Source organism: Lolium perenne, chromosome 4 (assembly GCF_019359855.2).
Source record: "Lolium perenne isolate Kyuss_39 chromosome 4, Kyuss_2.0, whole genome shotgun sequence".
Lineage (NCBI taxonomy): Eukaryota > Viridiplantae > Streptophyta > Magnoliopsida > Poales > Poaceae > Lolium > Lolium perenne.
In genome coordinates, this window is record NC_067247.2 from 298,888,939 (window position 1) to 298,915,341 (window position 26,403).

At 44.7% G+C, this 26,403-nt stretch overlaps 2 protein-coding genes across 2 annotated transcripts; one reads left to right on the forward strand and one right to left on the reverse strand.

Annotated features, from left to right (window-relative positions):
- Positions 1-1,327: 1,327 nt before the first annotated feature.
- LOC127295884 (uncharacterized) lies at positions 1,328-2,341 on the reverse strand. The gene is made up of 3 exons (XM_051325888.2): positions 2,151-2,341; positions 1,768-2,019; positions 1,328-1,630 (listed from the first exon to the last, which is right to left on the reverse strand). Exons 1-3 carry the CDS (start codon positions 2,234-2,236, stop codon positions 1,552-1,554), a joined length of 417 nt encoding a protein of 138 aa, XP_051181848.1. The 5' UTR covers positions 2,237-2,341; the 3' UTR covers positions 1,328-1,551.
- Positions 2,342-7,027: 4,686 nt separating this feature from the next.
- Positions 7,028-12,197, forward strand: LOC127347750 (importin subunit beta-1-like). Its single transcript, XM_051373911.1, has 2 exons — positions 7,028-9,414; positions 11,598-12,197. The coding sequence occupies exons 1-2, from the start codon at positions 7,028-7,030 to the stop codon at positions 11,695-11,697; spliced, it is 2,487 nt and encodes an 828-aa protein (XP_051229871.1). The 3' UTR covers positions 11,698-12,197.
- Positions 12,198-26,403: the final 14,206 nt, after the last annotated feature.

Below are 26,403 nucleotides of genomic sequence, written 5' to 3' on the forward strand. Positions count from 1 at the left end.
ATTTGATTCGCGCCAAATACCTTGGGGACAGGGATTTTTTCTCCAAGGAGGTGCCGGCGAGAGGGTCCCAGTTCTGGAATTCCATAGAAAAGATCAAATGGTATTTCAAACTGGGGGCTCGCCACAAGGTCCATAATGGGAAATGGACTTACTTCTGGCTTGACTGGTGGACGGGGAGAGGGCCACTTAGGGCCCGCTATCCGCTCCTCTTCGGCTGCTGCTCCAACCCCTTCACCACGGTCCACGCGACCAGGGTGGTAGAGGGGATTCCTGGGGAGTGGCGCATTCGGTTCCGGCGACACCTAGGTTTGGCAGAAAAGGTTGAATGGGATAACCTGTGCCGTGAAATCCAAGAGCTTCCGGAGGGGGAAGGGAACGATCAGATTTCCTGGTCCCTCGAGTCCTCAGGGGAGTACTCCACGCGGTCGGTTTACTGTGGACTTCTGTAGGGAGCAGCAGTCACTCACTTCAAGGAGGTGTGGCGGACACGCGTTCCGCCCAAGATCAAAGTTTTCTTGTGGCAGTTGATCCGCGGTAAACTACCCTCCTGTGAGCAGGTGGCTAAGCGACGGGGTCCGTCTAATGGCTTGTGTGCTCTTTGTGGAGAGGTTGAGGATTGCAACCACATCTTCTTCACTTGCCCAATGGCGGGGTTCATGTGGGTAGGGGTTAGGGAACTCCTTCACTGCGAGTGGAACCCGGCAGGGGTCGGGGACTTCATTGCCTTAGCACAGGGCTTGCTAGGCCCCCTTCGTAGATTAGTATGGTTTACCTTTGCGGCCCAATGTTGGACCCTTTGGAACATTAGAAACAAACTAACTATTGAAGGGAAGTTGATCGGCAATGCAGCTGACGCCTTCTTCCACATGTTGCTTTATATGCAGTCTTGGAGGGTTCTGGTCAGACCGAGGGAGCGCGCGTTGCTGGACGTGGCGGTGGAGGAGGTCAGGAGGCTTCATGCGAGGACTAGGGCGGCTTAGCACTTTTAGCACATTCGACCCTCTGCAGGGCTTTGTATCTCTCCCACTGTGTACTTTGGTGCTTGGGTAGCACGTGACCATCGTTGGTGTTGGGTTCGACTCGTTTCTGGGCTCCGCGTGTGTAGCGTGAGTCGTGTTGGTTGGTTGTAAAACTTTGGCTATGGTGTTCTCGCTTTATTTATAAAGCTGGGTCTAATGACCTTCGGTTTAAAAAGTAACCAACCAGGAACTTATGCACCTCAACTTTTACTAATTGGCGGTGAATAGCTTGCAATTCTCAAATTCACATCTCCATCTGCTAATGCTACTCCATAGGAAAATATGCCAAATAAACATAGCTCAGTAAATCTAAACTAAGGAAGTACTTGAGAAATTATAACCGATTTGTGTACATAATTAACCAACACAATATTTGGTTATCTTCGTGATTCCAAGTACATGCATCCGTGTTTGGTCTCTTCCCGATTTCCAATTACATGCATTGGACTGAATTTGTCCTGGAGAAAAATAGCTGAAAACTGAATCTAAACAGAAGAACATACATGCTCACATGGGCTCGTTGTTGGAGCTGCTACAGGGCGGCGACCGGCTTGGTGAAGGACAATACAGGCGCCTGGGTGCCGGCACTGGAAGCGGCGGACTGTACTCCCCTGTTGAGCGTCCAGCAAGAGGAGAGGAGGAGCGCCACTGCAGCCTGAGCTCAGCGATGGAAAAGCAGAAGTCGACGGGGTGGCCGTGGCACCAAGGCCGCTACGAACCCCCACACGGCGAATCGGAGGCGGCTCACCTCGGATTGAAGCCCGCTCTTCTCTGGTGCGGCGGGATTGAGCCTCGCCCTTTCGCGTGGTAGGAAGGTCGCTGCGCTCCTATCGCCGAGCAACGTGGAGGAGGAAATCGGTGCGGAGACACGCACAGCAGGACTGCAGGAGAGCTCGGTGGTGGATCGGCAGCAGAATGCGCCACCAAGTCGGTGAATACACAGCAAAGACGCTCCGAGCAGACGCAGACCGACCCAATCCCCAAGAGACGGCTCCACTCACTAGCATCGCAGATCCAATACACAGAGATAGCACAAGCTAAATCTCCACGGAACAAGCTCCAATCTCGTCGGGCACTAACGCCAGAAAAATTATAGAGAAGCTCATAGAGAAGGAAAGAGGAGAAACATACCAGCGGGAAGAAAAAACCACCACGGAGAAGGCGGGCGGCCACCGCGGCACCACCCAAATCCGCACGCACTGCCGCAGCCCAGCCATCACCGCAGCTGCAAGCCACACCCGCACGTGCACGGACCGCCACAGCTCGAATGAGGAAGAGGAAGAATTGAGCGAACACTGCGGCCATCATGGGAGGAGAAAGACCCAAGGCCTGGTCAAAGAAATCTGAAACCGACGCTAGACGTCACGCGCAAGCGCAACCGCCTCCAGACGCTAGATGCGGGTCCCGCGAAAGCGACGCACAGAGCAACCAGGGGCGCTTCCAACCCTGGGAGCTTAGTGCTCTTTAAAGATGTCCTGGCAGCCAAACTGTACCAGACTATGAGCATTTGGGTCGACAAAAAACAAAATTCTACACTATCGAAATGCAGTCGGCTCAAGCTTCTAGCGTCACGAAAGAGGACTCATGTATCAGCCAGATCGTTTCGTCCCGCTTAATCGCAGTTACCAGAGCGGAGCAGTCAGATTCAAAAATCACCCGGTAGATACCCAAGCTAGCCACACCTTGGATAGCAGCAACACACGTGTTGGCTTCAGCTTGCAGTGCACTTCGAATGTTAACAAGCTTCCCTGCTCCCGCCGCAACAAACCCACCATCATTGGCACGGATGACGAAGCCAAACATGCCATCTTATTTTTCCTTGAGGCCTTGTTTGGCAGCCCGGGTTCTAACTAGATGCACGCGTATTATACCGGCCCAATCCATTACTCGAAAATACACTCTATAGCCCATTTGGCAGCCCGGTTTCTAGTTGTGTAAGTCCAAATAAACCCGTGGAAACACGTTGGATGGGCCTGTTTTTCAGACGCGAGGTGGCTCTCGCGTTTTTTACGCTCGTGTTTCATCGCCGGGAGACAGGAATTGGGTGTACACCCAAAACACGTTAGAAAATACGCTAGGAAACACTGAAATTCACTCTTTCCAAACGAGGCCTGAAGGGTTTCCGAGCTGTGATCTGACACTGTAGGCGTGTTAAAAGACCCGCAACAAACCCACCTAATTTTTTATAAAGGCGCGAAACGTTTTTCCACTGCTCGGACCGTTAAGGCTCGATTGGTTAAGCTTGTTAAGAATAACGATCTGAAATCATTATTTAGCTCGACTCGTTATGTATTGCGAGCGCTTGCGAGCACCTCGTTAAGAAATAGACATGCATATGTAGTTAAGCATACATTTCTACCTCACCAGTATATGTATCAATACGGTAAAGATATACATGCACATGCAGCTAAGCAACCTCTAGGATATTTCTTAGCATTAGTATTAGGCAATGCAAATCAAACATGCGTGCCTGGTGAGGAAGAGCGCGCGGTTAGAGAGCACTATTTTGCTTGGCCCCTTCCAGATTTGAGATAACTAAAGCGACTCGTTGTCAAAACTGGTGAAGCCTAGCTTGTACCGATCTTAACGAGTAGCTCACGAATATAGTCGGCTCGATTGTTTAGCTCGTTAACCTTAACGAGCAAAACTTATTGCTCAGCTCGGCTCGTTAACAAAACGAGCCGAGCTCAAACGAGTCAAGCAAACGAGAACTCATTTAACTCGCCGAGCTTCGAGCTTTTGTCCAGCTCTAATTGTGAGTAGTAATTTTTTTCTACTTCGGGGACCATTAGTAAAAAGATGGACGAAACCAAATGACGCGGTATATTTGGTTGTATAGTACTACCTTCCTCAAGGATTATAAAGCCAACACATATTTTTAGGTACTCCATTCGATGCATATTACTTGATGCTAAAATGGATGTATCTACAACTAAAATATATCTAGATAAATCTCTACTAAATTTGACCAATCGTAATACAAAATGTACATTACAAGACACGTGCCATTAAAAAGTTTAGATATTCTAATTTATGATGATATAACTTTTGTGCACTCGTGGCCTCAGGATTCAAGGGCCATGTATTTATTCTAAATCATGGGTATTTATTTTGCTAAAATTCTTGTTGTTTTTACTAAGAATTCTCTGTTTGACCAAATTTTCGTTGTTTAGTCAAAATCATGGGTATTCATGTTCATATAGGTGAATACACCTCACACGCTGCCGGTGTTTTTGTGCTGTACAATTCATGTTAATCAGATTGATGATCTAGTGAAACGTGCTAGCTTTATAATCTGTAACCCAGGGAGTACTAGTTTAGTGGCAAAGGTGTCGTCGGCTGAAGCTTCCCACCCCGATCACCACCACGCTCCTTCGTCCGCCACCGCCACCGCCACCGCCACCGGGACCGGTGCACCTCTTCCCACGAGCGAGCGGAGGACTGCTCGTCCCGCTGGTAAGACTTGCGACCGTTTTGCCTCGTCTCCCCACCTCTCTGGTATTTGGCTCGATCGATCCATAAACCCTAGCCGCCGCCTAGCGAATCAATCTCCTTCGCGGGCGCTACTGCCAGGCGCCAGGGTTTGTTTATCGGTAGTTACGACCGAATCCCGTCGTCGATCGGGCGCTTCAGCTCGCTTGACGCCGGGGATCCCAGAAGAAACTTTCCCCTCAAACTTCCAAACAACCGCTCTGCATTGGGGATTACCCGTCTCATGTCAAGGACGTAATAAGCCCCAGGCCTCTACGTGATCGCAAACCGATTTATTCCTCCCACTTCTGCTTAGATCTGTGCGGACTCGTTCATCAACATCAACTGCATGATTTGAATTCTGCCACTGTACTGATCGTCCGTGCATGGCCGGGTGTCCAGGAGGAAATTAACATCCTTTGATCCTTCCTTTTGTCCCATCAAGCATATAATAATAAAAACATTAACCACTCCATGCATTAGATTAGAGATCTATAATCAGCCAAAGTCTAGCACAATAAAATAGTCAAAGGGCCTGTTATATATTATGCATTTTGATTTTGTTTCTGGGTGCGTGAGTAACGATGGAAGGTACTAAGAAAATGCTATTTTGGTCTTTCTCGGGTTACATCTGAGTGGCTTGAGCATAGAGGTCCAGTCGCGTCCTCTAAACCGCCCCAAACGGAGCCGGATCTAGCGTTTGGAGGACGTGTTTCGTTCGTGCCGCATTTGGGGGACGTTGCTCCCCAGCCGCGTCCCCCAAACGCCGCCCTCAAACATTAAAATATGTTTTTTGTTTTTTTTGCATTTTTAATTCAATAAAAAAAAGGACGTACCACTGTGCGGGGTCTGGGGAAGGTGTTAATTCAATAGAGAGAAGAAATATTCCACAAACTAATACATAATACATAATTGGGAATATGATTTACACAAACTAAGACATAGTTTGGAACATGGTTTCCACAAATTAATACATAGTTTGAACCATGATTGACACAAATTTAAAACATTGCAAAATAACGAAACCTAACTAGTGTTGGCATCGAAGATTTCGTGTCGGTTCTTTCGAGGAAAACCTCTGTGCCTATATTCGCTGCGAAGAAACAATACTCAGTCGTTGTCCTCCTCTGCGTTGTCGCCGTGGTAGTGCCGGCGGCAGCGCGTCTCATCGAACACCTTGACGCTAATGTCCTCCTCGCCAAGGTAGGAGAATATGAGCACGAAGCCGGCTTCGAGGTGGTAGTAGCGCGCGGACTTCTCCCAGCCGATGTGGAGGTATATCTTGCCGCGCGCGTTGTAGATCACGTCCACAATCCACCGGCAGCAGCCGCAGGCAGCCTCCCGCAGATGCAGCGAGCCCGGCTCGTCGCCGGCGATGAAGTTGGCGAACGTGTCCGGCAGCCTCTGGATGCCGTGTGGGTCGCCCTTGAGGACGACGATAAACTCGAACAACACTTGCCGCTCCACCTCCTGCAGGTCCAACGATGAAGACGACGGCATCACATGTGATGGAGAGCGTGCAGCTCTGCCGCGGCCACGACCACGACCACGACCTGGGCCTCCGCCTCTACCAACCATGGCGTCGACTCTTGAGATGGTGGCGGCTAGGGTTGGGAGAGAGGTGCTAGGGTTTGTGTGTGAGAGGGACGATGAGAGAGCGGCCCTTTTTATAGGCCGGAGGGAGGCGGGGGAGCGGTGGTGCTCATTAACACCGGCACGCAGAGCTAGGCGCGACGAGACGCTTCGCTGCGCCTCTGCGGAAAATGCACCGTCGCTGCGCGCCAATAACTTCCGTCGCGAGGTAGGCAACGGTTAGGTTAAATTTCAGTGTGCCGCTGACGCATCGGGTCCGCGTCTCTTCGCCTCGCTTTTCGTTGTGTCCAGCGTCCCCGGAGCATCCCTGTGTAGCGGGGACGGACTCGGGATGCCGGACACCGTATCGGACCGCGCCGGATAAAAAGAGGCTTTAGGGCACGCGGCTGGGAACGTTTTTTTGTCCGACGCGCCCTAAATCACTTTGGGGGACGCGGCTGAAGATGCTCTTAGGAGCAGCTGGACCGTGCTCCAGAAACTACTCTCTCTGGGTGTGAGCAGTTTTTGCCTTGCGTTTTTACGCTCTTTAGCTTAACATTCTACTACTTGTACTGGTATAACTTAATCCAGCAGCACGCTATGAGCTTATGTACATGGCTCTGTTCACCCCAAGAAATAAATTGCTCGGTGGATTTTGGATACCTAAATCTCCACTTGCTGGTTGTTAATTAACTAGCTTAGCAATGCTGGTCTATTGGTGCCATTCGTGGTGCACATCTTATAATTTGCTAGACAGATCTTTTAACTTGATATGTAACTGTCCTGCCCTTGCGTAGTTCTCACTGCAAAAGTCTGACTAAGCTATGTCAAATTTGTCCAGTGGCCCTTAGGACGGTTACCATTTTCTTTGTTAGTTTGTGTGTAATTGCTCTCTTTTTTTTTAACTGACAAATTCTGCTTACTTGATGTTTGCCACGACAGCATACGGCTAGTAGCAGCACCTCATGGATACAGATAAGGACATTCTGACTAAGCTTCTGTTAGATGCTCAGGATCAGGATGACAGCATACGGTCAGTAGCAGCAGGCAAACTCAAGCAGCGCCAGGAGCAAGATTTTCCGGACTTCCTCCTATCCTTGTCAGCAGAGCTCTTGAAGGATACAAGTCCACCCGATTGTAGAAGGCTGGCTGGCATTATCTTTAAGAATTCAGTGGAAGGAAAGTATTCTGAAGATGACAACCGAAATATCAAACGATGGATCAACCTGGATGAACTTATCAAATCCAAGATTAAGGAGTCATTGCTGATAACACTAGGGTCTTCGGCTGCTGAGGCGAGGCACGCGTCGTCACAGATTATTGGCAAGCTTGCATATATTGAGATACCCAGCCGGGATTGGCAAGACCTCATTGACATATTACTGGGCAACATGGCACATCAGGGTGCATCTCCTCCACTGAAGCAAGCAACTCTAGAGGCTCTGGAGTATGTGTTTGAGGAGTTCTTGGGGTTGAAGCAGGATGCAATTGATGGTGTTCTGGATTCTGTCATCCGGGCAATGAACCGGACAGAGCAAAGTTCGGAAGTCTGTCTTGCAGCTGTTAAAGCTCTACATAATGTTCTTAAGTTCGCCAATTTCGCAAATGAGGATTGCAGAAAACGTATAATGACAGCAATCTGCAATGCAGCTAAATCCGATGAAGGGGCGATCAAAGAGGGAGCATTTGGCTGCCTTACCGCGATTGTACCAGAATATTATATGGTGCTAGAACCTTACATGGAAACCATACTCAGTCTTACGACTGAAGCTTTGAAAGGAGGTGCGGAAAAAGTTGCACTCCAATGTATCGAGTTCTGGAGTACTATTTGCGAACAAGTGATAAAACTCCGAGAACAAAAAAAGCATTTTGCTCATGTTAGCTCAACTGCAGATTGTCGCTTTATTGAGAAGCCCCTCTGTTCACTTGTTCCAGTTCTGCTAGGAACTCTGTTAAACCAGGAGGGAGATGTTGATGCACTGAACATATTCACGAGTGCTACGACATGCCTAGGCCTCGTCGCTAGAACTATCGGGAATGCAATCGTCCCACTTGCAATGCAGTTTGTCGAGGGTAACATCCAAATGGCAGAGTCGCGGAGTCGCAAGGCAGCTACTTATGCACTAGGTGTTATCCTTGAAGGGCCCTCTATTGATAAACTTGCTCCTGTGGTCGGTTTGTTGGTGGACAGGATGGAAGACCCAAACATTGAGGTAAGAGGCGCCGCTGTATGCACCCTTGGGCGAGTGTTTGAGCTTCTGCATTCTCCAGCTCTTGCAAAAAGATTTTTCACAGATGAAGACTTTCGTCGCATCATGGCTGTGTTGTCTAAGAGTGGTAAAGATGTTCCAGAAGTATCCAAGGAAGTCTGTAGAGCTATATATTTTCTTGCCCGAGGTTATCAGACAATCTCATCTGAGGTAGACCATTCAAAAAAGGAAATCTCATCTGAGCTTTCACCTTTTCTTAGTGGTGTTATCAATGCTCTCCTTTCTGCTTCAGAACTTGATAAGAAGACCCCTTTCGGTACTCGAGCATCTGCATCTGCTTATGAAGCATTGACTGAGGTTGTGAGAGTAAGCAACATACACGATTATAAAGCTTCAATAGCTATCAGAGTCTTAATGCCTCGTATCATGAGAAGATTGAACACCGCGCTTGATGCTGAAGCAATTACATCGAGCGACAAGGGTAACAAATACAATCTTCAGGCGTTGCTGTGCGACCTACTGCTCGTCATAATCCAGAAACTGGGCCAATCATGTGAAGCGGACATGGTTAAGGAGTATGCTCAGTTTGTGTTGGTTCTGTTTTGCCGTGTCTTAACTTGCGACTGTTCTACTGCACGTGATAAAGCAGCGCTTGCCATTGGTGCTCTGGCTCGTGCTGTCGGTCCAAAGTTTGTGGGTCTCATGTCTATATTTTTGCAGTATTACAATGTGAATCTATTCTCCCCAATCTATTTAGAGGTGATTGGCAATATCTTTCATGTCTTGGGAGATGAAATCCTGCCATACTGTGATTATATGATGGATGTTCTTTTCGAAGGTCTCTCAGAACGGGCGCTTAAACCTCAAATTTTGTCATGCTTTGGAGAGATTGCTCTTGCTATCGGCAAGGATTTTGAGGAGTACCTGCAGGCTGTTATTCAAAAGCTTAGAGAAGCTGATAACCCAAGATATTATGCCAATATTTTTGATGAGGATAAGGTTGACTACGGTAGTCAGCTTAGACAGGGAATATTCAAGGCTTACTCTGGCATATTGCGGGGTATAAAGGACCCAAAATCTGGTTTGAAGGTAGCAGCGGATCTATTTGAGTTTATTGAAGCTGTCTGCAAGGACGAGAACAGGTGCACATGATGTTCAATGCCTTCTTTTTGGTTGAATTTTCCATACGATTAACATGCCATCATTTTAGTTATTTGCCTTGCTTTTGTTTCTTATATGAGCGACTGTTCCATTATTTGCACATGACATCATTTTAATTAGTTGCCTTGCTCTTGTTTCTTATTTGGGTGACTCCTCCATATGATTATTTGCACATTTCATCATTCTAATTAGTCGTCTTGCTCTTGTTTCTTAAATATGTGTGACTGCCCTATATGATTATTTGCACATGCGATCATTTTAATTAGTTGCTGCCCGTGTACATAGACCCTAATTGCTCTCCCATAGTGGTTACTCAGCAATGGACTCTATAGTTTCCCTTTTACAACAAATTAGATTTTTTTAACAGTGTAGAGAAAGGTGGATATTATTAGCTCGTAAATTCATTTATTTTACACTGCATGATGCGCCATGTCAAGTTTGCATTGCACATTGCGTTACTGGGGAACAAAAACATGAGGGCTAGAAAAGCCATCTAAGATATCTCTGGTAGATAAAACGCTCACTATCACAAAAAGTTGCATTGTACATATACATGAATAATATAAATGGAAATTATTGTCACAAACGATTATACAAAATTAGCGCTTCACAATCAAGATAAGTGAAGAAGGTTGGCAGACCAGGCAATTTAGTACTAATAGTCTGCAAAGAAAAGAACCATGTTCCTGTTTCTCCCAAATAGGAGCATCAATACAGTCAAAATATATTTATGTTGTTGTCCATTACTGACGGAAGAATGTTGATACTCCATTACCATTTCTAGACATCAGGGCTATCGTAATGTAAAATCTTGTCATGTCTCTACCTACGTATTACTGTATTAGTATAATTGACATTTCTCCCTAGTGCTCTGGAAGATATGATTTTGCAATCAGGGCACCATTGTCATCCACATTTCCTCTTGCAGTTCTGGTACATCCAATTTCTCTCGCAGACTGCAAGATACGGAATTCAAAAGGGCCCATGTAAAAAAAAACTTGCGACATCTAATAATACTTGTGTATAGAAATCCTACAAATTTTTATCTATTCTTTGTCCTGAAAGTGAGAAAAAAAAGTTGTTCACAATGACCTTGAGAAAAATACATCACCCAACTACCTGTAGGAGATGAATGAAACAAGGGTTTGGCGCAAATGTGCCATAACTCTGAATTTAGGCACATGTCCTCTTCTAGTACTGAAAAGAAAAAAACATTTGAGCTGAAGCCATAGAAAATAAATACAGTCCAACTAACAACAGTACCTCTAGGGAGCATCTGAAGACATTCAAGTGAAGAAAATTATTCCTGCATGTGGCAAAGAAATATTAGTTTTACACCTTTTTGTGGGAAAATGTTCTTTGGTAAGAAAATCTGCAAAAAACAAAATACTACTTTATTCATAAGAGGTGCAAATGAGTCAATAAAGAATATACTATTGCTGCGTATTGGGCCGCGCGACTGGGCACGTTTAATGTCCCCCGCGCCCCAAAAAGCTTTGGGGGCCGTTTTGGGGGACGCGACTGGAGATGCTCTAACTAAGCTGATCAATCAAAAGAAAAAATACATGAGTTGAAACCAGAAAAAACGTGTAGTTTCATTTCAAATGGCTGAATCCATTTTAGAGTGAAACAATAGTGTTAAGACACATAAAGATAATATTAATTAATTTATTGCTTGTCTAAAGCATCTGAAAGTTTGAAATGTCATATAGGCAGGTGCATTTTTACTTGGCTAGTGTATTTTCTGGAGCATGCTTATCTCAGGACTACAAGAAGGAATGACATAAGTTGAAGAAATGTTAGGAGAGTAGATTCCCTTTCAATAGGAAGTAGATTCTGAAAGGCAATATTTAAGAGTAAGATGAGACACTACAAGTTAGTTTCTCACCGATAATAACAACATGCCTGTAAACCCAGCCTGTGATAACCCGACTTGTAATTAAGGAAGGGAAGAGGCACACAAAATTGGATAAGAAATAGGCTAGCAATACTCACATGGGATCTAAAGACATATAACTTAGTTGTCTTGCTCTTGTTTCTGTATGATTATTTGCACACGTCATCATTTAAATTAGTTGCCTTGCTCTTGTTTCTTATATCGGGGGTCTTACTATTTATATATAGTTTCATGTTCCTGTTACTTATCAATATGTGCGCCTTTCAGGGGTGCAAGTGTGACATACACTGCAGTTGATGTGTTGTCAGAGTTTGGTTCGACGGTGGAGTCATGGACACAGGGACTGATTTCGGAAGTAATGAAGTAGCGTAGTATGAGAACTCGACCTTGTTCTTTTTTGCCACAGACACATCAAAAGGACAGAAACATCTATGTGTGCTCTATTTTGGTGGATTCTGGCAATTGGGTGGACAACCAAACTCATCTAGTCGTTGTTCTGTTCATTTGCTGCTGTTGAATTTGAGAAGATTATGATTAACCCTGATTGGTGCGCTCTTGGAGGTGGTAGAATTAGCTTGTACTGTTAGCATGAACCATATTCCTAGGGTTGTTGTTCAAGTGCATAAGAAACATGTATGCCATCTGAACCACCTCACTCAACTGTATGATGTTTCCTCGGTGATGAGGATCGACCTGGTATTCTGGTACTGCCCAGGAGTGGACTGTGTTTTTCAGGACACAGCATGGTGATATGCATAGTTTAATTTGACTAGCTGCTACGGTTTAGATGAAAAATCAACTTATCGAGTTATTAATGTGCAAACAGCATCATCCTTATTTATTTTTAACACCCCGTTGAATGATGAAGGACAACATCCATGACTGTTCCATTCGATGAACTCCATACCGATGGCTCTATATTTAGCCGCCTTATCATTCTCACTTATCATATATTCTTATACTAATACTAGCTTAATATGCATGGAATAATAAAATTTCATTTCATGTATGCTTACATCGAATGATATACACATGTACTTTCGAGTTACAATGCTCGTCTTACGCTAATAACTTCCTTCTACTTGTTTGGCATCTATAATGCAACCTTCTTGATACATGCCCGGGTGTTTTTGGCCAGTCCTCCCATCCACAAAACACAACATATGTGTCTTCTCTTCAAATTCTTACCGAAATAACTGAGGGACAGTCTAGAAAATCCCTCTGGTAGTGTTTGGATGTTTGTATTGAGTCTTGGTATTGGGTATTGGCACATTCACAGCCGGAATACCTCAAATTGGGCCGTTTTGGATATGCTAGGTATCCGGCCTCAATATTCGCACGGTCCGATTGAACTATCGCGACCACCTCCCGAATAATCGGGAGCTCCTATTCCCCGCCTTAAGTGGGCGCCAGAGTTGCTCCCGCCTGGAGCGCACCGGCCATGGGCTGCTCCAAATGTGGTCCGTTAATAGATAAGGGTTTTTTTCTTCTTTCTGTTTAAATATGTTGAAATTTGAAAACGTTTAAATCTGAAATGGTTCAAACATAACAATAGTTTGGATTAAAAATGTTCAAATTTATAAAATATTGTAATCCAAAAATAGCTAAAACTTTAAAAAGTTCAAAAATAAAAATGTTTAAAATTTTAAAAGTTAAAAAACTCAAATCTAGAAAAAAGTTCAAACTTGAAAAGTGTTCAAAGGTAAAAAAATGTTCAATTTTTTTTAAAAAAAAACTTAGATCTGGAAAAAGTTCAAAGATGAAATTTTTGAAAGATGTTCAAAATTAAAAAATGTTCACTTTTTTGAAAAAGTTCAAAATAACTGATGAAAAAAACTGAAAAACCAACAAAAAACATACAGACAGAAAATAGTAGGAAAAACCGAAAAACCTGATGAAACCGGAAAAACTAGAGCTGGCCCGGCGCTAATGGGCCTTGCCTAGCTGTTGTTCGCCTCAGGCGGCCCCGATCATCGGGGCCGCGGTGAGTGGAAAATAGGGTTGGCGCGAATAAGCATCCCCTAGCCTCGACATTGCTGGCCGCTGGGTATTGACGCGAGACTCGCATCTCTTCCCCAGCTCGTCTGCAACCTTCTCTTCCCCGCCCCAAGCGCTAGACCTATCGCTACGCCGACCAAGAAATCTGAACGAGGCAACCGGAATGAGTGGTAGGATGTTCAGCTGCAGGTAGATGTAGCTGGTAGAGACAACCCAGAGTAGAGATTAGGAAGTGACTAGCTGACATAGGCATCCCCAATGGTCCTGCCGAAGATGGTACCCGGGGTTTACTGAAGGCCCATGAGTCGAAGAATATGAAGCTCGAAAGCCCAATTAGTTGTTGATATGGAAAGATAGAATTATATTAGGAATAAAGAGATTTGTAATTTTACGGGTCGAACTCAAAGAGTCTCCCGGAACCTGTAAACTTGTGTAATACGAAACCCTCGGCTCCGCCTCCTATATAAGGGGGAGTCGAGGGACGAAGAGAGGATCGATTTCATTGTCAACACAACCCTAGTTTCTTAGCAATCGAGTACTTTTCCGGCTGAACCCTCGAGATCTACTTGCCCTCTACTTCCAACTAAACCCTAGTCTACAATCCGTAGGCATTGACTAGTTAATACCTTGTCAATTGGCGCCGTTTGTGGGGATTAGAGGCGACAAGGAACTGATCTCGATGGCACGTTCAAGATCGTTGACGTCGTCGGTGGCAAGCAACACGATGGACAGAGGTAAATGGATCGAAACTGGTCTAGTCGATTGTGTTCCTCACCCGCCCTCCCGTTTGGATGCATATGCGTATCTGGAGGAGCCCATGGAGATGACGTTCGGAAAGTTCCACTTCCGCGTCGGAAAAGAGGGATCATATCGTCTCGAGATTTCGATTTCGTCGGGATCGTCGGCGGTCGGTTCCGATCTTTCAGAATCATCGTCTGAGGTGAGCGACGAGGAGATTTCGCCGCCACGCTTCGTCAAAACCGCAGTAAGCGAAAAACTCGCTAAGGTCTTCGGCGTCATATCCTTCAAGTCATCTGCGGACTCCAATATAAGCAGCGACTCAGAAAGCGTCGACAGCTTCAGCTTCATCGACAGATCCACTTCCGTGAGGGAGGTCTTCGCCGATCTATATGACGGTGTCACCAATCCCGACGAAACTCAAACTTCAAAATATCACCAAATCTATGCGATCGAGGAAGCAAGTTGCCCACAAGAGCAAACATCGGAGGATTTTGATAACGCGAGAAACCCGTACGTCGACCCCGCTGATCTTACGCGAGGCTTGGGAACCAAATATGTCGGACCTGGAACACGACAGATGGTGCAATTTCCGCAGGCAGTTTGGGACAGAGTGGCAAGAGCTATTGACGGTACAGAACCAATGACTGTAACTGCTACAGCTGAAGAGTTGCAAGCATACCAATATAGACTCGCTCGTGCTAGACGAGAACTCGAAAAACAGAAAATTGAGTTGGATAGGAGGCAAGCCGCGGCTTCTGAGTCAAGCAGGCGAAGAGCTGAGTTGAGTCGACAATCAGGCACTTCGGGAGGAGATAGTCACAGAGCAGCTCGAAATAGGACAAGGTCTCGGATGCAGCATATACCCGAGGCTGAGAGGGAGAACCTAGTTCAAAACCTCGACATGTCCTTTATGTCGATAGACACGAGGGAGAATATTATTCCAAAGACACCAGAAGTTGGATATATGGCAACACAAGCTTTCATCCTGGCATCCAGGTCACCTCCCGGAGATCCAAGAGAAGCACTTTATAACATGGCCATGGCAGGAGTTGGATCCATGGGAACAATGTTCGCAAGTACGCCTCCCGAAGGATCTGCAAGGCAAAATAGTCCACGACCTACCGTAGTGGTGCAAGACCCTGCGAGAACGAGTGGGGCAAGAGATACAGCGACACAAGCAAGGGTTGATAGAGCGCGGCATGAAAGAAGGGAACGTCGGCACTCACCAGAGGTTGACGAAGAGGATATGTGTGGGCTCCCGTGCTTTACGAGACGAGTCCGTAAAACTCGAGTTCCATCAGGGTTTAAGCTACCCGATAATTACAAAAAATTCGACGGCCTGCAAGATCCCAAGGACTGATGGCATTCGTAGCATAGAAAACAAAAAATTTCCTACCGCAAGAATGAAACACAAGCCAAGATCTAATCTAGAAGACGGTAGGAACGAGGGATCACGAGACTAACCCTTGAAGATTTCCAAAGCCTACGAGATTAGATCTCGTTGTTGCAGAAGATGATCACTTGCCGCTTTCAAAAGCGCGTAGAAGATCTTGACGGTGCCACAATTGGGCAGCACCTCCGTACTCGGTCACACGTACGGTGTTGATGAGGATGACGTCCTCCTCCCCGTTCCAGCGGGCAGCGGAAGTAGTAGATCCTCCTCGGAATCTCGGCAGCACGACGGCGTGGTGGCGGTGGTGGTGGAGATCTCCGGCAGGGCTTCGCCTAAGCGTTTGCGGGAGAGGTGGAGGAGGAGGGGCGGCTAGGGTTTGGGAGAGGGGGGCGCCAGCCTTGGGCAGCCTTGAGGGGTGCGGCCAAGGTTGTGGTTGAAGTGGCCGGCCCCCTCCCCTTGTCCCTCATTATATAGGTGGAATCCCTAGGGTTTGCCCAAAGTCTTCGAATAAGACCCCAATTCAAAAACTGCCATATGGATGAAACCTAGAGGGACAGGGACTCTCCCCTTCCCCTCTTGCTTGGCCAGCCAAGGAGGTGGAGTCCTCCATGGACTCCACCCTCCCACTTGGATGGCTGGTTAGGGTTGGTGGAGTCCCTCCGGGACTCCTCCTTCCATAGTGATTTATTCCGGATAATTCTAGAAACCACCTTCCATAAATTCACCGGTCCATTCCCAAGCTTGGAAAGTGACTTCCTATACATGAATCTTATTCTCCGGACCATTCCGGACCTCCTCGTGATGTCCTGGATCCCATCCGAGACTCCGAACAAAACTTCGAACTCCATTCCATATTCCATATCTACTTAAACGACATCAAACCTTAAGTGTGTCACCCTACGGTTCGCGAACTATGTAGACATGGTTGAGACTTCTCTCCGACCAATAACCAATAGCGGGATCTAGATATCCATAATGGCTCCCACATATTCAACGATGACTTAGTGATCGATTGAACCATTCACATACGATACCGATTCCCTTTGTCACGCGATATTTTACTTGTCCGAGGTTTGATCAACGGTATCTCTATACCTTGTTCAACCTCGTCTCAGACAAGTACTCTTTACTCGTACCGTGGTATATCATCTCTTGTGAACCATTCACATGCTTGCAAGCTAATCAGACGACATTCCACCGAGAGGGCCCAGAGTATATCTATCCGTCATCGGGATGGACAAATCCCACTGTTGATCCATATGCCTCAACTCATACTTTCCGAATACCTAATCCCACCTTTATAACCACCCATTTACGCAGTGGAGTTTGATGTAATCAAAGTACCCTTCCGGTATAAGTGATTTATATGATCTCATGGTCGAAAGGACTAGGTAACTATGTATCGAAAGCTTATAGCAAATGAACTTAATGACGTGATCTTATGCTACGCTTAATTGGGTGTGTCCATTACATCATTCACATAATGACATAACCTTGTTATTAATAACATCCAATGTTCATGATCATGAAACTATGATCATCTATTAATCAGCAAGCTAGTTATACAAGAGGCTTACTAGGGACTCCTTGCTGTTCACATAACACACATGTATCAATGTTTCGGTTAATACAATTATAGCATGGTATGTAAACATTATCATAAACATGAAGATATATAATAACCACTTTATTATTGCCTCTTGGGCATATCTCCAACAGTCTTCCACTTGCACTAGAGTCAATAATCTAGTTTATATTTGTAAAGATATAACACCTTGGCCTTCCGGTGCTTTATCATGTTTTGCTCACGGGAGAGGTTTTAGTCAACGGATCCGACATGCTCAGAAACGTACGTGTTTTACAATTCATTTACGTCTTAACGCATCCCTCATTTTCCAAATGAGTCGGCATTAAATATGTTTGGTCTTCTGGTGGAACCTTAATTCCGCGGTCTGAAATATGTCACTAATATTTTCACACACAATATAGCTTCAAAGTTCTGACACTATCGGAACTACACCAAGTTCTCAAAGAACTTCTTGACTTAACATCCTCAGTCATTGTCAAAACAATGACATAATCTGCCTTCGTTTGTAGAATCCGTCACAACATTTATAACTCATCTAAATCTAGCATAGACAACTTCTAGCTCATTGTGCTACCTTTTAAACAACACTTAGCCTAATTTGAGATTGAAATTTATTTTTATATGTGATCAAACTAATATCGGTGCAACACTTTACAACGATTTGTTTGTCATTACCCCATACAAAACTATATATATATATATCCTTAGTTCTTCTAAAGTACTCAAGGATATTCTTACTGTCGTCCAATGATCATCACATGAATCATTCTGGTATATGCTCATAATACTTTAGAGCACAGGACATCTGATTGTGTACATATTATTCTATGTACTTCCACTATGCTCGTAATTCAAATATTTCCACTATGATCCAATCATAGATATTTGACTTTTCTATTACGATGATTTCCACTTCATGCTAAAATTTATTTGAATCTATTCAAATGTTTCAAACTTCTTCCTTATCGAATATATCCACATATATATACTCAATTCATTGTTGGAAGTTTTCATGAAGTAGAAGAATCTCCCGCACACAACTATGCCCAGTGAACCACATATATCATCATGTATGTTTCCACTAAGTTAGTTGCTCGTTCAACTCTTGGCCTATGAACGGTATTTTAGTCATTCTCTTTAGAAAAGATTTGCAAGCGCCAAACGATTCAAAAATCGAATGACTCCAAAAATCCATTTGCATGGAGTTCCTTCATGCGTTCCTCTCTAACATGACCTAAATGGCGGTTCCACAAATAAGTGGAATTCAAATCATTTGCCTTATGGCATTTTAGCGTCAGTATTATGTGTGTGTGATTCACCATTAAGATTTATAATAACTTATCCATCGTACATGGAGTAATGTCATAATTTGAACAACTTATTGTTTTTATTTGACCAGAACAAAATAACAATTTATTAAGTTCTTTATTATAAATTCTAAGGCTAGGTAGAATGCCAACGACAAACATAATAACACTTTATTATGTTCTAGACGTGCATTATTACCATATTCCTTATCAGTTACTTAGGCCATCGTTTTCTTGTATTGTGTTGTATTGTATGACATCTCATACCAACTAATCTGGTACAAATACCCAAGAATTTTATTATGTGACCAAACAAGGAATATATCCATAACATGTATATCATTTATATACACCTGAGCTAGACCTTCTAGTCTTTTCTTTCTTTCTGCCAAAATATCTTTTGTAGTTTCTCTTTTAGCTTTCCTCATTCTCAGAAAACACTTCACCTTCAATAACTTCTAGGTTTGTTGGTCAAATACCAATAACCTTGAGGTTCTTACTTTGAAGTTGATCATTATATGACAAGTGTTTCAGATTTCACTATTAGTAACTTTTTAATATGATGAACAATTTCACTCATAATTTTATCCATCATATCATGACGACTTTCCGAGACCATGTCTGTACATGCTAGGCTCGTAAAGTTTAACCTCAGTATTCACATGTGCAAATCTGGCTTGCACCCGTTGTATGCACACGTAGAATCTATAACACCTGATCATCACGTGATGCTTCGAAACGATGAGTCTTAGCAACGGTGCATACTAAGGACGATCACTTCATGGATATGCGAATATTGTTAGTGCCCCAATAGTTGGAGGATTGGGACGCCTTGCGTCTTCAACCTTCGTACATTCCCATAAAACTTATGAGTTTATGTAGTCTCACCAAATTATATTCTATCATCTTGCAATAAGGTCTTATATATCACATATTTCTCATACCTTGATTATTTCTGAAAACTAAATTTTCAGCTCCTTACTTTTCAAACAGATTTGAACTTCAAGTTTCAGGGAGACAAGATAACTTTAGGTACTAATTGAAACCATAGCTCTTTGAATCAATAATGTGAGGTTTACTAAAAATTTGCAATAGGACTTAATCATTTCTTGATTCTTTAACAATACGGTACCAATCCGTAAAGTTTCTTGTCAGATTTTAACAGTATTTCTATCTCAATTACAAGACTAGCGCATGGTAGAAAATGGATGTCAATACTACAAAATTAATTCAAAATACTACTCAGACTATGTTTATGATAATTAGTTCATGTTTTAATCTAATTACTAATGAACTCCCACTTAATACAACATCCCTCATAGTTGTTAAGTGGTACATGATCCACATCCACTACACCAAAACCGATCATCACGTGAGATGATGTAGCTTCAATGGTGAACATCAACATGTTGATCATATCATCCATATGACTCGTGTTCAACCTTTCGGTTTCCGTTGTCCCGAGGCCATGTCTGTACATGCTAGGCTCGTCAAGCAAACCCAAGTATTCCGCGTGTGCAAACATGGCTTACACCCGTTGTATATGAACGTTGAGTCTATCACATCCGATCATCACGAGATGCTTCGAAACGACGAACTTTGGCAACAGTGCATACGAGGGGAGAACACTTTATTATCTTGATATTAATGTGAGGGATCATCTTATAATGCTACCGTCGCGTTCTAAGCAAAATAAGATGCATAAAGGATTAACATCACATGCAATTCATATGTGATATGATATGGCCCTTTAGTCTTTGCGCCTTTGATCTTCATCTCCAAAGCACGAACATGATCTCCATCATCAACGGGCATGATCTCCATCATCGTCGGTGTAGTGTCAAGGTCCATGGCGCCGTCTTCATGGTTGTTCACCTCATGTAGTAACTATTACAACTACTTTGAAATAATACTACAACATGAAATATAAAGACAACCATAAGGCTCCTGCCGGTTGCCACAATACAATAATGATCATCTCATACATATTCATCATCACATTATGGCCATATCACATCACCAAACCCTGCAAAAACAAGTTAGACGTCTCTAATTTGGTTTGCATATTTTACGTGGTTTAGGGTTTTCGAGTAAGATCTAATCTACCTACGAACATGAACCACAACGGTGATACTAGTGTTGTCAATAGAAGAGTAAATTGAATCTTCACTATAGTAGGAGAGACAGACACCCGCAAAGCCACTTATGCAATACAAGTTGCATGTCGAGCGTGGAGCAAATCTCATGAACGCGGTCATGTAAATTTAGCCCGAGCCGCTTCATCCCACTATGCCACAAAGATGCAAATTGCTCAAACTAAAAACAACAAAGCATCAACGCCCACAAAACAATTGTGTTCTACTCGTGCAACCAATCTATGCATAGACACGGCTCTGATACCACTGATGGGATTCGTAGCATAGAAAACAAAAAATTTCCTACCGCAAGAACGAAACACAAGCCAAGATCTAATCTAGAAGACGGTAGCAACGAGGGGATCACGAGACTAACCCTTGAAGATTTCCAAAGCCTATGAGATTAGATCACGTTGTTGCAGAAGATGATCACTTGCCGCTTTCAAAAGCGCGTAGAAGATCTTGACGGTGCCACAATCGGGCAGCACCTCCGTACTCGGTCACACATACGGTGTTGATGAAGACGACGTCCTCCTCCCCGTTCCAGCGGGCAGCGGAAGTAGTAGATCCTCCTCGGAATCTCGGCAGCACGACGGCGTGGTGGCGGTGGTGGTGGAGATCTCCGGCAGGGCTTTGCCTAAGCGTTTGCGGGAGAGGTGGAGGAGAAGGGGCGGCTAGGGTTTGGGAGAGGGGGGCGCCGGCCTTGGGCAGCCTTGAGGGGTGCGGCCAAGGTTGTGGTTGAAGTGGCCGGCCCCCTCCCCTTGTCCCTCATTATATAGGTGGAATCCCTAGGGTTTGCCCAAAGTCTTCGAATAAGACCCCAATTCAAAAACTGCCATATGGACGAAACCTAGAGGGACAGGGACTCTCCCCTTCCCCCTTGCTTGGCCGGCCAAGGAGGTGGAGTCCTCCATGGACTCCACCCTCCCACTTGGATGGCTGGTTAGGGTTGGTGGAGTCCCTCCGGGACTCCTCCTTCCATAGCGATTTATTCCGGATAATTCTAGAAACCACCTTCCATAAATTCACCGGTCCATTCCCAAACTTGGAAAGTGACTTCCTATACATGAATCTTATTCTCCGGACCATTCCGGACCTCCTCGTGATGTCCTGGATCCCATCCGAGACTCCAAACAAAACTTCAAACTCCATTCCATATTCCATATCTACTTAAACGACATCAAACCTTAAGTGTGTCACCCTACGGTTCGCGAACTATGTAGACATGGTTGAGACTTCTCTCCGACCAATAACCAATAGAGGGATCTAGAGATCCATAATGGCTCCCACATATTCAACGATGACTTAGTGATCGATTGAACCATTCACATACGATACCGATTCCCTTTTTCACGCGATATTTTACTTGTCCGAGGTTTGATCGACGGTATCTCTATACCTTGTTCAACCTCGTCTCAGACAAGTACTCTTTACTCGTACCGTGGTATATCATCTCTTGTGAACCATTCACATGCTTGCAAGCTAATCAGACAACATTCCACCAAGAGGGCCCAGAGTATATCTATCCGTCATCGGGATGGACAAATCCCACTGTTGATCCATATGCCTCAACTCATACTTTTCGAATACCTAATCCCACCTTTATAACCACCCATTTATGCAGTTGCGTTTGATGTAATCAAAGTACCCTTCCGGTATAAGTGATTTATATGATCTCATGGTCGAAAGGACTAGGTAACTATGTATCGAAAGCTTATAGCAAATGAACTTAATGACGTGATCTTATGCTACGCTTAATTGGGTGTGTCTATTACATCATTCACATAATGACATAACCTTGTTATTAATAACATCCAATGTTCATGATCATGAAACTATGATCATCTATTAATCAACAAGCTAGTTATACAAGAGGCTTACTAGGGACTCCTTGTTGTTCACATAACACACATGTATCAATGTTTTGGTTAATACAATTATAGCATGGTATGTAAACATTATCATAAACATGAAGACATATAATAACCACTTTATTATTGCCTCTTTGGCATATCTCCAACAAGGACTGGTTAATCGACTACCTGGAGACGGTGAAATTAATGGGCGGAACTAGAGCAACATCCATGCAAAGCATCCAGGTACACTTGAGTGGAGCAGCACGATCGTGGATAAAGAAGTTGTCTCCTGGTTCTATCGACAGTTGGGAAAGTTTCGAGTATATATTTGTGAAGAACTTCCGATCAACGTGCAAGAAACCCGCATCATTGGAACAGCTGAGGGCTTGCAGACAAAAGTATGACGAACCAATGAGGATGTATATCCAAAGGTGGAACATCATCAAAAACTCGGCAGAAAATATATCTGACAAAAGAGCAATAGACGCATTTGTTGCTGGAATCCGAAGGAGAATGAGGGACTTTGTCGAGGATTTGGGAAGAACCAACCCAAAAACAATAGCAGCACTCATGGAAATAGTGAATCGTTGGGCAGATGGAGAAGATGTTGTTCATAATAAACGGCACAGGTCACCTGAGGATGAGCGCAACCGAAATTTTCAAAATAGGCGACGATTTTCTCGACAGTTCTCAGATTATGACGCGCCCGACCAAATATCAGCGGGTTTTCAAGGAAACAGCGGGGGAAACAATCGAGATGATTATCAAAAAAGTGGCGAGCAGCGAAGCGACTCCAAGGACGGTTCCCATCCCAACAGGAAAAATAATGGACCAAGGTTTCAGAGGCCGTATGCGTCACCCGAGGATCTCTTAAACGGACCATGCCAAATGCACTTTTACCTTGACAACAATGGAAAGAGGCAGTCAGGGCATCTGCAGAAGGACTGTCGAACTTTTCTAGCACTACATAGATATGCAGGGCATACCAACACGCAAGCAGTAAACAGAAACCCCCAGGGGCCAAGGAGTGAGATCCACCTTCCACCTCCACCCGCAATCACGGACGCAAATCGACACCAGTTGCAATTGGCAGCAGCTCCACAACCAGGTCCTTATATCGACACCAGCGGTGCGGTCTCGATGATTCAGAAAGGCAAGCCATCTAATAGAGCTCAGAAAGTAATTTCGCGGCAAGTTTTTATGGAAGAGAAGATGCCTCCACCAACAATCGAGTACCTGAACTGTTCAGGGCAAGACATCGGCTTCACTATAGCTGATCACCCGCAACAAGTTCCATGGCCAGGACAGTCTGCTTTAATATTACCAGCGGTGATTGCGGGATTCGATGTTTCGCGAGTATTCATTGATGGCGGGAGCAGCCTAAACCTCATGTACGCAGATACATTGAGGAAGATGAACATATCCTTAGCAAACTTATTACCAACTGATACGTGTTTCCATGGTATTACACCGGAGAAGCCGAGCTATCCGCTGGGAAAGATCAATCTCGATGTTCAGTTTGGAACCCGAGAGAATTACAGAATAGAGAGGTTGGAATTCGAAGTTGTGGATTTCCGTCACAGTATTATGCTTTGTTGGGACGACCCGCCTATGCTAGGTTTATGGCGGTACCACATTACACATACTTGTTGTGGAGACTCCCTGAACCCAAGGGCCCAATCACAGTGTGAAAGGCAGTTCCGCGCTAGCTGATAAGTGCGACAAGGATTTTCATCGACTGTCAGAAACTTTCGGGATGCAAGCAGAGTACATAGCGTCAAGGCTAACAACTGATTACGACGTGTTGCCAGATGTAGGGAGGCCTCTCAAGGAGCCCACCTTCGACACTACTAAAGATTCCAAGGAGGTGCAGATCCACCCAACAGATCCCAAGAAAACTACATCCATCGCAACAAACATGGACCTCGCATAGGAAAGCGCGCTCATCGAGTTCCTCTGTGAGCACTGGGAAATCTTCGCATGGTGTCCAGCTGACATGCCAGGAGTACCCATGGAACTTGTCGAGCACCACCTTAACTTGGATCCAATCGCGAAACCAATCAAACAACCTTTGCGGCGTTTTTCGGAACCAAACCGCAAAGCTATGCTATCAGAAATTAATCGACTCAGAGAAGTTGGTTTTATCAAGGAGTTACACACAGAGGCCACATGGGTAGCTAACCCAGTGTTGGTCCCGAAGAAAAACACAGAGGTCCTTCGCATGTGCGTCGACTTCACGTGTCTCATTAAACATTGTCCAAAGGATCACTTCCCCTCCCAAGGATCGATCAAATCATCGAATCCACGGCAGGCTGTGAACGTCTTTCCTTCCTGGACGCATATTCTGGTTATAACCAGATCAGATTGAAAGAAGAAGATGAAGTCAAAACAGCTTTCATAACACCTTATGGCGTATTCTGTTATGGAACAATGCTTTTTGGGTTAAAAATCGCGGGAGCAACATATCAGCGGATGATGCAGAAGTATCTCGCCACACAGATTGGCAAGAACGTTCAAGTATACATTGATGATGTTGTCATAACAACAAAGAAGGGCTCAACCTTGATCTAGGATCTCAAGGAGACTTTTGATAATCTCGATAAGTTCTGCCTCAAGCTGAACCCGATGAAGTGCTCTTTTGGCGTCTCCGCGGGAGAACTTCTCGGGTTTCTGGTGTTAGCAAGAGGAATCGAGGCTAACCCGGAAAAAATCCAAGCCATCGTCACGATGCGGAAGCCAACAAAGTTAAAGGAGATACAACAATTGACTGGGCGAGTCGCAGCTTTAAGCAGATTCGTCACCAGGCTGGGAGAAAAGGCGTTGCCGTTTTACGCCTTGATCAAACAGGGAGAAAAGTTCGATTGGAATGAAGAAGCAGATAGAGCCTTTGAGGACCTCAAGCGCACAATCTCGACACCACCAATCTTTGTGGCGCCTAAGGAAAAGGAACCTCTCCTGTTGTACATCGCAGCCACGCCTCAAGTGGTTAGCACATTACTTGTGGTCGAAAGACAAGAAGAAGGAAAACTCCATGGAGTACAGCGGCTGGTATACTTCATCAGTGAAGTTTTATCGCCTTCAAAACAACAGTATCCGCAGTACCAGAAGTTAGCATATGGAGTATTCACAACCGCAAGAAAACTGCGACACTATTTTTCGGTGCATCCGATAATAGTGGTCAATGAGGCGCCTTTATCCAATATATTAAACAATCCAGAAGCTACGGGTCGTGTCTCCCTTTGGGGAATAGAGCTTTCCCCTCGGGACATCACATATGAGAAGATAAAAGCAATAAAGTCGCAAATTTTGCCAGATTTTGTCGCAGAGTGGATGGAGCTGCAAAATATGGGACCTCCAGATTTGTCGAGAACTTGAACTATGAACTTTGACGGGTCCAAGAGGATAGAAGGAGCTAGATCGAGCAGGCGTAATACTTGTATGACCTCAAGGCGACAAGTTGAAATACGTGCTACGGATGACGTTTCCAAACGCATCTAACAACGAGGCAGAATATGAAGCACTTATACATGGGATGAAGATGGCGAAAGCCTGCGGAGCAACCCGGCTAAAAATCTTTGGTGATTCAGAGCTGGTGGCCCAACAGGTGATGAACCAATGTGACGCAGTCAATAATAGTATGGTAGCATACAAGGAAGTATACAATGAACTCGAGAAACTGTTCGACGGATGCGAAGTAAATCATATAAGCAGGCTCAGCAATGATGAAGCCAACGTTCTCGCAAACATCGGGTCGGAGTGTTTAGCAATACCACCTGGCGTATTCCTGGAAGAGATAACTGAAAGATCAACCAAGGTGAAGAAACATCAGAAAAAAGAAGGAGAAGGTTGAGAAAGCCTCGGGGGCTCCCGCAGCAACATAAGCAAATACATTGGAAGATGAGGAGGAACCACACGTGATAATGATGGTACAAATCCCTTGGATGCAGGCTTATGTAGCATATATCCTAAGGAAGGAACTGCCGGAAGACCCAGTTGAAGCAAGGCGAGTTATCAGACGATCCAAAGCCTTTACTGTGGTCAAAGGAGAGCTCTAC

Coding starts and splice junctions, on each gene's coding strand:
- LOC127295884 (XM_051325888.2), bottom strand. CDS start 2,236: ATGGCTGGGCTGCGGCAGTGCGTGCGGATTTGGGTGGTGCCGCGGTGG. Junction 2,020..2,150: donor GTGGTTTTTTCTTCCCGCTG/GTATGTTTCTCC, acceptor CTGCGATGCTAG/TGAGTGGAGCCGTCTCTTGG. Junction 1,631..1,767: donor AGAGCGGGCTTCAATCCGAG/GTGAGCCGCCTC, acceptor GACGCTCAACAG/GGGAGTACAGTCCGCCGCTT.
- LOC127347750 (XM_051373911.1), top strand. CDS start 7,028: ATGGATACAGATAAGGACATTCTGACTAAGCTTCTGTTAGATGCTCAG. Junction 9,415..11,597: donor GTCTGCAAGGACGAGAACAG/GTGCACATGATG, acceptor TGCGCCTTTCAG/GGGTGCAAGTGTGACATACA.